Source organism: Trichomycterus rosablanca, chromosome 9 (assembly GCF_030014385.1).
Source record: "Trichomycterus rosablanca isolate fTriRos1 chromosome 9, fTriRos1.hap1, whole genome shotgun sequence".
In the NCBI taxonomy this organism is placed as follows: domain Eukaryota; kingdom Metazoa; phylum Chordata; class Actinopteri; order Siluriformes; family Trichomycteridae; genus Trichomycterus; species Trichomycterus rosablanca.
Window position 1 is genome coordinate 40,762,237 of NC_085996.1, and position 13,241 is coordinate 40,775,477.

A 13,241-nucleotide genomic window follows, 5' to 3' on the forward strand; every position below is an offset into this window, starting at 1 on the left:
CTCCACAAAGATGGCCTGGGCTATAAGAAGATTGCTAACACCCTGAAACTGAGCTTCAGCATGGTGGCCAAGGTCATACAGCGGTTTTCCAGGACAGGTTCCACTCGGAACAGGCTTCGCCAGGGTCGACCAAAGAAGTCGAGTCCACGTGTTCGGCGTCATATCCAGAGGTTGGCTTTAAAAAATAGACACATGAGTGCTGCCAGCATTGCTGCAGAGGTTGAAGACGTGGGAGGTCAGCCTGTCAGTGCTCAGACCATACGCCGCACACTGCATCAACTCGGTCTGCATGGTCGTCATCCCAGAAGGAAGCTGACGCACAAGAAAGCCCACAAACAGTTTGCTGAAGACAAGCAGTCCAAGAACATGGATTACTGGAATGCCCTGTGGTCTGGCGAGACCAAGAAAAACTTGTTTGGCTCAGATGGTGTCAAGGATGTGTGGCGGCGCCCTGGTGAGAAGTACCAAGACAACTGTATCTTGCCTACAGTCAAGCATGGTGGTGGTAGCATCATGGTCTTGGGCTGCATGAGTGTTGCTGGCACTGGGGAGCTGCGGTTCATTGAGGGAAACATGAATTCCAACATGTACTGTGACATTCTGAAACAGAGCATGATCCCCTCCCTTCGAAAACTGGGCCTCATGGCAGTTTTCCAACAGGATAACGACCCCAAACACAACCTCCAAGATGACAACTGCCTTGCTGAGGAAGCTGAAGGTAAAGGTGATGGACTAAACCCAATTGAGCACCTGTGGCGCATCCTCAAGTGGAAGGTGGAGGAGTTCAAGGTGTCTAACATCCACCAGCTCCGTGATGTCATCATGGAGGAGTGGAAGAGGATTCCAGTAGCAACCTGTGCAGCTCTGGTGAATTCCATGCCCAGGAGGGTTAAGGCAGTGCTGGATAATAATGGTGGTCACACAAAATATTGACACTTTGGGCACAATTTGGACATGTTCACTGTGGGGTGTACTCACTTATGTTGCAGCTATTTAGACATTAATGGCTGTGTGTTGAGTTATTTTCAGAAGACAGTAAATCTACACTGCTATACAAGCTGTACACTGACTACTCTAAGTAATATCCAAGTTTCATGTCTATAGTGTTGTCCCATGAAAAGATATAATGAAATATTTGCAGAAATGTGAGGGGTGTACTCACTTTTGTGATACACTGTATATATATATATATATATATACAGTGTATCACAAAAGTGAGTACACCCCTCACATTTCTGCAAATATTTCATTATATCTTTTCATGGGACAACACTATAGACATGAAACTTGGATATAACTTAGAGTAGTCAGTGTACAGCTTGTATAGCAGTGTAGATTTACTGTCTTCTGAAAATAACACAACACACAGCCATTAATGTCTAAATGGCTGGCAACATAAGTGAGTACACCCCACAGTGAACATGTCCAAATTGTGCCCAAAGTGTCAATATTTTGTGTGACCACCATTATTATCCAGCACTGCCTTAACCCTCCTGGGCATGGAATTCACCAGAGCTGCACAGGTTGCTACTGGATTCCTCTTCCACTCCTCCATGATGACATCACGGAGCTGGTGGATGTTAGACACCTTGAACTCCTCCACCTTCCACTTGAGGATGCGCCACAGGTGCTCAATTGGGTTTAGTCCATCACCTTTACCTTCAGCTTCCTCAGCAAGGCAGTTGTCATCTTGGAGGTTGTGTTTGGGGTCGTTATCCTGTTGGAAAACTGCCATGAGGCCCAGTTTTCGAAGGGAGGGGATCATGCTCTGTTTCAGAATGTCACAGTACATGTTGGAATTCATGTTTCCCTCAATGAACTGCAGCTCCCCAGTGCCAGCAACACTCATGCAGCCCAATACCATGATGCTACCACCACCATGCTTGACTGTAGGCAAGATACAGTTGTCTTGGTACTTCTCACCAGGGCGCCGCCACACATGCTGGACACCATCTGAGCCAAACAAGTTTATCTTGGTCTCGTCAGACCACAGGGCATTCCAGTAATCCATGTTCTTGGACTGCTTGTCTTCAGCAAACTGTTTGCGGGCTTTCTTGTGCGTCAGCTTCCTTCTGGGATGACGACCATGCAGACCGAGTTGATGCAGTATGCGGTGTATGGTCTGAGCACTGACAGGCTGACCTCCCACGTCTTCAACCTCTGCAGCAATGCTGGCAGCACTCATGTGTCTATTTTTTAAAGCCAACCTCTGGATATGACGCCGAACACGTGGACTCAACTTCTTTGGTCGACCCTGGCGAAGCCTGTTCCGAGTGGAACCTGTCCTGGAAAACCGCTGTATGACCTTGGCCACCATGCTGTAGCTCAGTTTCAGGGTGTTAGCAATCTTCTTATAGCCCAGGCCATCTTTGTGGAGAGCAACAATTCTATTTCTCACATCCTCAGAGAGTTCTTTGCCATGAGGTGCCATGTTGAATATCCAGTGGCCAGTATGAGAGAATTGTACCCAAAACACCAAATTTAACAGCCCTGCTCCCCATTTACACCTGGGACCTTGACACATGACACCAGGGAGGGACAACGACACATTTGGGCACAATTTGGACATGTTCACTGTGGGGTGTACTCACTTATGTTGCCAGCTATTTAGACATTAATGGCTGTGTGTTGAGTTATTTTCAGAAGACAGTAAATCTACACTGCTATACAAGCTGTACACTGACTACTCTAAGTTATATCCAAGTTTCATGTCTATAGTGTTGTCCCATGAAAAGATATAATGAAATATTTGCAGAAATGTGAGGGGTGTACTCACTTTTGTGATACACTGTATATATATATACGTATATATATATACATACATATATATTTTATTTATGCATTTTCTCCCTTTTTTAGCTCGTCCAATTGCCCGATTGCATCACGCTTCCTCTCCACCAATGCCGATCCCCGCTCTGATTGAGGAGAACGAAGCTAACCCATGCCCCCTCCAACACGTGGCCAGCAGCCATATGCATCTTATCACCTACACTTTGACGAGTGCAGTGCAGCTCAGCGTTGTGTACGGAGAGACACACCCTGAGAGCACTCTTTCAACCAGCCAGCAGAGGTCGTAATTGCACCAGTCATGAGAGAGAGAGACCCCATCCGGCTTAGCCCCGCCCATATCTGAACAACAGGCCAATCGTTGTTAGCCGGCAGGCAGAGCTGAGACTCGATACGATGTATTTGAGACCCCAGCTCTGGTTCCAGCGTGTGTTTTTACCGCTGCGCCACCTGAGCGGCCCATGATGTGTTTTTAACTTTTAGAACTTAGAAGTAGAATAGTAGAATTCTTTATCATTCTTCTCTTCTCTTTAGCTGAGCAAGTGTACGGAGCTTCGTTCTTCTGTTTAGTTCTTCATTATGCACCAGTTGTTTTTAGTAGAAAACAGGTCTATACTGCAGGCAGGCCAGTCTGGCACCTGGCAGCACTCTCTGTTGCCCAAATCATGACAGATTGTGACTGCAGAACTTCACCCTGCCTACAATCCGGAAGTTTCTGTTCTTCTTTGTTTTGGAGACACGACGCCCATGATTCCCATCAACAATCTGACTCACTGACTTAAACTGAAACTATCAGATGAACTTGAGAGAGTTGGTGCATTTCTGGATGTTGTTAACGTTCTGCTTTTGCTTATAAATTTTTTAAAAGTCTTGAGGTTGTTGATGCAACAAATAATGATGTTTACTGACGACTGTTAAAGTGTTCTCAAGATTATTCACTAACTGTTTTCATCCTTGTTCATTATGAGCAGAGATTTATTTGAATCTTTTGATGATATTATGCACTGTAGAGGGTAAAATATCTAAAATCAGGTGTCTAGGAAGGTTGATCTTAGACTGTTGGATTATTGACCCACCTTTCCTTATAAAGGACTTTTCTACAATAGTTATATAATAATTAAATGAAAAGAATTTAGATAAAGATTTTTGAATCGTTTAAATGTTTATTATTAATAGTTTCTTTTTAGATTTAATAAACTTTTCTACAGTTAAGTGCAGTTGTTCCAGTGTAACAGAGTATAACGTTCTCATTTATTAATATTTAATAAATTTTTAAATAAATTGTTGTTTTACTTTATTTATTTTATGAATCATTTTTGTATTTTAATTCGAAGAAGAAAAACAAATCAGGCTGATAGTGACGTAATCCTGCACATGCGCACTGAACTAATTTCAGAGGACGGAAGAGTGCCGGCCGCGTTTCAAATCACGCTAGTGCACTACATAGTGAGTACAGAGAGTGAGTAGTGCACTGATAGTGGATCTATAGTCCCTCTATAGTGGATGACAGTGTGGTTTAGAATCAGAGCAGAAACTTGTACAGGTTTTAATAGAGGAATAGCTCAGTGATCCAGCGCTGAGGGGATCTGATTGATCTGATTGGTTCAGTAATAGAAGCAGAATGAGTGGATCTCTGTCTCTGTCGGAGTGTGATGTGATCGGATTTGATCTGGATCACACACTGTGTCGGTACCAGCTGAAGAACACCAGCATGGTGAGATCCAGTCCCGGTACAACACGTGTTTCCTTACATTCATGATTACAGTTTCAGTGAGATCAGATCACGCCCTGAGATACCAAAACCAAACCAAAACAAAGAGGCTGTGTCAGCTTTCTGCTTCCTAAATCTGATCTACTGGGTTAAACTGGGTACCACTGGGTTTATGTTCAAAACACAACAAATGCAAACACATCAGCTGTGGTGATGTTAGTCTGGAAATTCCTACGAGGCTGAACTTAGTTACTTATTCATAAAGGGAGCGTTCGCCATGGATATTTGCTGCACACTTTATATTTTACCGACATAAATCAACTAAATGAAGACGTGACCATAATTTTTTTGGCTGATTCTCATCGTGATATTGTCAATGTAAAAATGTGATTCAAATATAATTAAAATATTTACTTTGTAAAATATTTTTTCAATTCATTCTTTCAGGCTGCATTTCCACTGTATTTTTATTCAGAAGCAAACTGGTGGCATAATTCATGTCGGGCCAGACAAATAACAAATTCATTATACAGAACTGGTCCCTCTTTGTAAGAAAAAGTTGATTTTAGACTGGCCCAAGTTCATTCTATACCTAAAATCTATAGCCAACATGGCACACTCAGCAATGGTGCACATGAAAATTGATTCCAATTAACTGGCAACATGCTACATCTAGTGCAATTTAAGATTTTTAAAATTTTTAGAATTTAAAGACGTTTAAAAGCTATACTGAAGGCATTATTCATGCATAGACAGACAAACAGTCCGTCACGATCAGGTTTTTCCCTGTACAAAAATCTTGTTTTACACTGATCTGCCAATTGTGATTCCATTCATCAAAAATGTATTCCTCAAACTCAATTTCCATTGATATTTTCAAAGCCTATTTCAGCATCTGGCCAGATCTAGCCCTCTTCTCTCAGGAAGGACAACTAATTTCATACCTCCAAATAAGATATCTTGTGCAGAGGAATATTTTTTTAAATTCTCTTTGTAGGTTGAAACAAATGTGAAATATTTAATACATTGTTTATGTATCCTCTTTAATCATCTTGTTTTAGACAGACCGCTGTACCTCAACATGTTCTTACCTAGCATTGGGAAATTGTCTGGTAGTTATGGCTATTCTTTTTGATCGTTTTCTTCCCCTATACAACAATAGAACTAGCAAATGACTACCATTATTTCTTCTAAAGCGGGCTTTACACAGTTCAACTTTCCAGTAATTCTGGTTGCTTGAAACGTACCTTAAATTAAATTGCACTTTAATTTAAGACTGTAAAGCGCAATGTCAAGTTGCACAGAAATTATGCTACATGCAATAAATTTTCATGTGCACCATTGCTGAGTGTGCCATGTTGGCTATATATTTTAGGTATAGAATGAACTTGGGCCAGTCTAAAATCAACTTTTTCTTACAAAGAGGGACCAGTTCTGTATAATGAATTTGTTATTTGTCTGGCCCGACATGAATTATGCCACCAGTATGCTTCTGAATAAAAATAGGTTTTCCTTACAGTGGAAATGCAGCCTGAAAGAATGAATTGAAAAAATATTTTACAAAGTAAATATTTTAATTATATTTGAATCACATTTTTACATTGACAATATCACGATGAGAATCAGCCAAAAAAAATTATGTTCACGTCTTCATTTAGTTGATTTATGTCGGTAAAATATAAAGTGTGCAGCAAATATCCATGGCGAACGCTCCCTTTATGAATAAGTAACTAAGTTCAGCCTCGTGAAATTCCTGCAGTTATTGCTGATCAAAAACCAGAATAGTGGTTTGGTTTGGTTGGTTTGGTTTAGTGAAATTGTAGCCCAGCGGTTAAGGTACTGGACTAGTAATCAGGAAGTCACTGGTTCAAGCCCCACCATTGCCAGGTTGCTGCTGTTGGGCCCCTGAGCAAGGCCCTTAACCCTCAATTGCTTATACTGTCACAGTACTGTAAGTCGCTTTGGATAAAGGCGTCTGCTAAATGCTGAAAACACCTTTTCTCATACTTTTGCTGTTTTTTGCTGGTAATCAATTAAAATGAGCTTTTATATTATTTATTTTTTTATCTTTTATTAAGATTTCACTCAGCAGATCAGTAACTGACAGCAGAAACAGAGAAACAGAGCTCATGCTGGTCATAAATTATAACACCAAAGATGTACAGTATATATAGATAGTGTGAGTGAAAAATGTTCATTTACTCTAGAAGTATTAATACGTAACCAGTTACTACTTGTAAAATGTAAATATGCTTAGGACATTTTTGCCAGTAGTTATATTCCAATATTCCAAGAATACTTCTTCAGTAGAGTGTTACTGGATGTATGTCGTCCAGAACCCAGTTCTAACTGATTTAGACCAGTTCCTGTGTTAACTGTGGAATCTTCTGCTGTTCTACAAGGTCACCGACAACAGTATATAAGGATGTTTTATTTTATCAGTTGTTATCGCATCCATGGATCCTCTGTGTGAGACTCGGTTGGTGTGATTCTTCTCTGCTCGATTACATTTTACATTTACATTTTCTGCATTTAGCAGATGCTCTTATCCAGAGCGACTTACAGAAGTGCTTCCATAGTGAACATTTCATTTCTCAAGTTTTAGTAAACAACAGTCGAAGAACACAAATCTGCTGAAACCTGTTAGAACCAGAGTGGGTTTTTTTTTTTTTTTTTGATTAAAACTTTTCTACTCACTATCCAGTCTCTGAGCTATTTTATTAAGGGTTTTTTCACCACAACAGACAGATAGATTCTTTATTGATCCTGAAGGAAATTAAAGCCCCAGTAGCACGATACAACAGAGAATTAACAGTACAAAACAAAAACAATCAGAAGAGCTAGAATTAAATATTTCTTGTACTTTACATATAATAAATAACTGTAGCAGCCAACACTGTAATAAGATAAATATATACTGTCATGTCACACACACACACACACACACACTCTACAGTATATATATATATATATATATATATATATATATATATATATATATATATATATATATATATATATATATATATATATATATATATATATAGTGTATCACAAAAGTAAGTACACCCCTCACATTTCTGCAAATATTTCATTATATCTTTTCATGGGACAACACTATAGACATGAAACTTGGATATAACTTAGAGTAGTCAGTGTACAGCTTGTATAGCAGTGTAGATTTACTGTCTTCTGAAAATAACTCAACACACAGCCATTAATGTCTAAATAGCTGCAACATAAGTAAGTACACCCCACAGTGAACATGTCCAAATTGTGCCCAAATGTGTCGTTGTCCCTCCCTGGTGTCATGTGTCAAGGTCCCAGGTGTAAATGGGGAGCAGGGCTGTTAAATTTGGTGTTTTGGGTACAATTCTCTCATACTGGCCACTGGATATTCAACATGGCACCTCATGGCAAAGAACTCTCTGAGGATGTGAGAAATAGAATTGTTGCTCTCCACAAAGATGGCCTGGGCTATAAGAAGATTGCTAACACCCTGAAACTGAGCTACAGCATGGTGGCCAAGGTCATACAGCGGTTTTCCAGGACAGGTTCCACTCGGAACAGGCTTCGCCAGGGTCGACCGAAGAAGTCGAGTCCACGTGTTCGGCGTCATATCCAGAGGTTGGCTTTAAAAAATAGACACATGAGTGCTGCCAGCATCGCTGCAGAGGTTGAAGACGTGGGAGGTCAGCCTGTCAGTGCTCAGACCATACGCCGCACACTGCATCAACTCGGTCTGCATGGTCGTCATTCCAGAAGGAAGCTGACGCACAAGAAAGCCCGCAAACAGTTTGCTGAAGACAAGCAGTCCAAGAACATGGATTACTGGAATGCCCTGTGGTCTGACGAGACCAAGATAAACTTGTTTGGCTCAGATGGTGTCCAGCATGTGTGGCGGCGCCCTGGTGAGAAGTACCAAGACGACTGTATCTTGCCTACAGTCAAGCATGGTGGTGGTAGCATCATGGTCTTGGGCTGCATGAGTGTTGCTGGCACTGGGGAGCTGCAGTTCACTGAGGGAAACATGAATTCCAACATGTACTGTGACATTCTGAAACAGAGCATGATCCCCTCCCTTCGAAAACTGGGCCTCATGGCAGTTTTCCAACAGGATAACGACCCCAAACACAGCCTCCAAGATGACAACTGCCTTGCTGAGGAAGCTGAAGGTAAAGGTGATGGAGTGGAAGTGGAGTCAAGTGGAAGGTGGAGGAGTTCAAGGTGTCTAACATCCACCAGCTCCGTGATGTCATCATGGAGGAGTGGAAGAGGATTCCAGTAGCAACCTGTGCAGCTCTGGTGAATTCCATGCCCAGGAGGGTTAAGGCAGTGCTGGATAATAATGGTGGTCACACAAAATATTGACACTTTGGGCACAATTTGGACATGTTCACTGTGGGGTGTACTCACTTATGTTGCAGCTATTTAGACATTAATGGCTGTGTGTTGAGTTATTTTCAGAAGACAGTAAATCTACACTGCTATACAAGCTGTACACTGACTACTCTAAGTTATATCCAAGTTTCATGTCTATAGTGTTGTCCCATGAAAAGATATAATGAAATATTTGCAGAAATGTGAGGGGTGTACTTACTTTCGTGATACACTGTATATATATATATATATAAATATATAAACATAAACACACACACAGGATTCTAATGTTAAATGCGTTCAATATTTACGAAAATATGGAAGATTTTCTGACTGCTGTTGTACTGGAGTGTTTGGGTTTTGTTTAGCTTCATGATTAGTCTGTAAATGTCTGATTTATTTATAAATATAATCCGTTTCTGTACATTTTTTCTTTCTCATTATTATGTGGCCCAACTGTGGAAACCTGGTGATGATGGGGCCTGAACTGGCAACCTTATGATTGCTAGTCCAGTACCTTAACCACTGTTGTGCAGGAGAGCAGACATGGAGATGTTTATTATTATGGTAGTGATGTGTGTGTGTGTCTGTATGTGTGTGTGTGTCTGTATGTGTGTGTGTGTCTGTATGTGTGTGTCTGACTGTGTGTGTGTGTGTGTGTGTGTGTGTGTGTGTTACAGCTGATCTATGAAAGCTTTGCTCGGTACCTGGTGGAGAATAAAGGTTATGATGAAGATCTGCTGAATGTTCCTCCAGATATGTGGGACCTCTGGTGAGCTCCATGTTTAAAGTCTGTTAGTGAATGAGGAACCAGTGATCATGACCCGTCTCACCCTGAACACCCAGAGCTGTTAAAGTTCTAATGAAGAATGAATGTAAAAATAAAACATGGTCTGAATGATGGTCTGAATGTTACTGCGCTGTAACTGATGGATAATCTCTGTGTTGTGTTTGTGAAGTTCTAAAGGTCTGGTGGTGGATCTAGAGAAGGGGAACCTGCTGAAGCTCAGCCATGATGGAACCATACTGAGGTAAACAAATGTACAATATTATTAATATATAACCGCAGGAACACTAATATTTGATCAATTCCAGAATTATTGCCGTCCTCACTGTAGATGGGTGAAAATGCAGGAGCATCAGACCCCACAGTGCAGCTTCTGTTCTGTAGAACCAGCTTTATTTTTATATATTTGTATTTTTAATATTTTTGTAATTACAGTGCAGTTTTGAACTAGCTTTGCGTGACGTTAGGATCCATCAGTGTTCCCATCAGTTATTGATGAAAGGAAAGTTTTATAATCCCCCCCCCACTCGGCCCCCCCGACCCCTGTCCCAGGTAATTATTACATCATAACTGAAAAGGAGAACTTGGAGGTACCGCAGTCAGGAGGGCTCTAACAGGGCATCAGCGCCCACGTCATCAAACCTGAGGGACAGTACGAGAGAGGCAGAACGACAGACAGCAACCCAACATCCCTGATCACCACAGATCTCACCCCAACAGTTCCGGTGCTAGATGACTGAAACCCAGAACCCCTAACCCCCCCCCAAGTAAAATTATCTGTGTTTCAGAGCGACTCACGGGAGCCGAAATCTGAGTGAGGAGGAGATTATCAAACAGTACGGTCCTAAACGAGAGTGGAAACATTTCAACAACCTCAATACAACGTTCAACAGATCTGGTACCATTCACAGCTCTAACACACACACACACACACACTCACATCCACATCCATATACACACACATACACACTCACACACACACACACACTTATACACATATACACACTCACACACACACTTACACACACACACACACACTCACACTCACACACACACATCCACACTCACATCCACATCCATATACACACACATACACACTCACACACACACACACTTATACACTCATACACACTCACACACACACTTATACACCCATACACATACACACACACACTTATACACACACACTCACACACACACTTATACACCCATACACATACACACACACACTCACACACACACACACACACACTTATACACACACACACACACACACATCCACATCCATATACACACACATACACACACACACACACACACACTTATACACCCATACACATACACACACACACTCACACACACACACACACACACTTATACACACACACACACACACATCCACATCCATATACACACACATACACACACACACACACACACACTTATACACCCATACACATACACACACACACTTATACACACACACACACTCACACACACACACACACACACTTACAGTGGGGGAAATAAGTATTTGATCCCCTGCTGATTTTGTAAGTTTACCCCCTTACAAAGACTTGAACAGTCTATAATTTTTATGGAAGGTTTATTTTAACAGAGAGAGACAGAATATCAACAAAAAATCCAGAAAAAAAAACATTAAATAAAAGTTATAAATTGATTTGTATTTAATTAAGGGAAATAAGTATTTGATCCCCTACCAACCAGCAAGAATTCTGACCCCCACAGACCGGTTATGTGCCCATGAGGCACACAAATTAGTCCTGTCCCTGTATAAAAGACTCCTGTCACAGAATCAGTTTCTTCCATTCAAATCTCTCCACCACCATGGGCAAGACCAAAGAGCTATCAAAGGACGTCAGGGACAAGATTGTAGACCTGCACAAGGCTGGAATGGGCTACAAGACCATCAGCAAGAAGCTTGGTGAGAAAGAGACCACTGTTGGTGCGATCATTCGAAAATGGAAGAAATACAAGATCACAGTCAATCACCCTCACTCTGGAGCTCCATGCAAGATCTCACCTGGTGGGGTAAGAATGATTCTGAGAAAGGTGAGGTCAGTCCAGAATTACATGGGAGGAGCTTGTCAATGATCTCAAGGGAGCTGGGAGCAGAGAAATGTTGGATATGACCCCAAGAACACCATCCCCACCGGGCATTTCTCTGCCTCCAAACACGGCGAGTGGAGTTGATGCCAAAGAGCTCAATTTTGGTCTCATCTGACCATATCACATTCTCCCAAGCTTTCTCTGAATCATTCAGGTGTTCATTGGCAAACTTCAGACGGGCCTGTACATGAGCCTTCTTGAGCAGAGGGACTTTGCGGGCACTGCAGGATCTCAATCCATTACGGCCAAGTGTGTTACTAATGGTTTTCTTGGTGACGGTGCTCCCAGCTCCCTTGAGATCATTGACAAGCTCCTCCCGTGTAATTCTGGACTGACCTCACCTTTCTCAGAATCATTCTTACCCCACCAGGTGAGATCTTGCATGGAGCTCCAGAGTGAGGGTGATTGACTGTGATCTTGTATTTCTTCCATTTTCGAATGATCGCACCAACAGTGGTCTCTTTCTCACCAAGCTTCTTGCTGATGGTCTTGTAGCCCATTCCAGCCTTGTGCAGGTCTACAATCTTGTCCCTGACGTCCTTTGATAGCTCTTTGGTCTTGCCCATGGTGGTGGAGAGATTTGAATGGAAGAAACTGATTCTGTGACAGGAGTCTTTTATACAGGGACAGGACTAATTTGTAGCCTCATGGGCACATAACCGGTCTGTGGGGGTCAGAATTCTTGCTGGTTGGTAGGGGATCAAATACTTATTTCCCTTAATTAAATACACATTAATTTATAACTTTTATTTAATGTTTTTTTCTGGATTTTTTGTTGATATTCTGTCTCTCTCTGTTAAAATAAACCTTCCATAAAAATTATAGACTGTTCAAGTCTTTGTAAGGGGGTAAACTTACAAAATCAGCAGGGGATCAAATACTTATTTTCCTCACTGTAAACACACATACGCAGTCACACACACACACACTTATACACAGTCACACACACACACACACACTTATACACACTCACACACACACATATACACACACACACTTATACACACATGCACACTCACATACACACACACACACTTATACACACATACACACTCACACACACACATACACACACACTTGCCACTGTCGCCCTCGGTTGCTTAACAGGAGGTTTTTGGTCTGTTGGTCCTGGATTCTGTAAAGTTGCTTTGAGACGACGTCTATAGTAAAAAGTGCTGTACTAATAAAACTGACTTGACACGCTCACACACACACGCACATACACACATATACACACACTGATGTATTCTGTTCTGATGTGTTCTGATCTGATGTGTTTGTACAGCTGATTATTATTTCTGTGATAATTACTTTGATCTTCCTGGAGTTCTGCTCTGCGCTCTAGTCGTGGATCTGCTGCAGAAGGTAAAATCCAGATTTAATGATCTGAGCTCTGAACGTTTCTGTGCTTTATGGAGTTCTGAGGGTCTCTGTTGTTGTGATTGT

The 13,241-nt window shown here is 41.6% G+C and overlaps 1 protein-coding gene across 1 annotated transcript in view; it reads left to right on the forward strand.

Moving 5' to 3' along the window:
- The first annotated feature begins 4,334 nt into the window (after positions 1–4,334).
- nt5dc1 (5'-nucleotidase domain containing 1) overlaps positions 4,335–13,241 on the forward strand; it is a 34,098-nt gene continuing 25,191 nt past the window's right edge. The window contains exons 1-5 of the mRNA XM_063001499.1: positions 4,335–4,501; positions 9,559–9,650; positions 9,838–9,909; positions 10,454–10,563; positions 13,081–13,160. Of these exons, the coding sequence (XP_062857569.1) occupies positions 4,409–4,501; positions 9,559–9,650; positions 9,838–9,909; positions 10,454–10,563; positions 13,081–13,160 (447 nt within the window). The 5' untranslated portion in view covers positions 4,335–4,408. The remainder of the gene's footprint in view (positions 4,502–9,558; positions 9,651–9,837; positions 9,910–10,453; positions 10,564–13,080; positions 13,161–13,241) is intronic.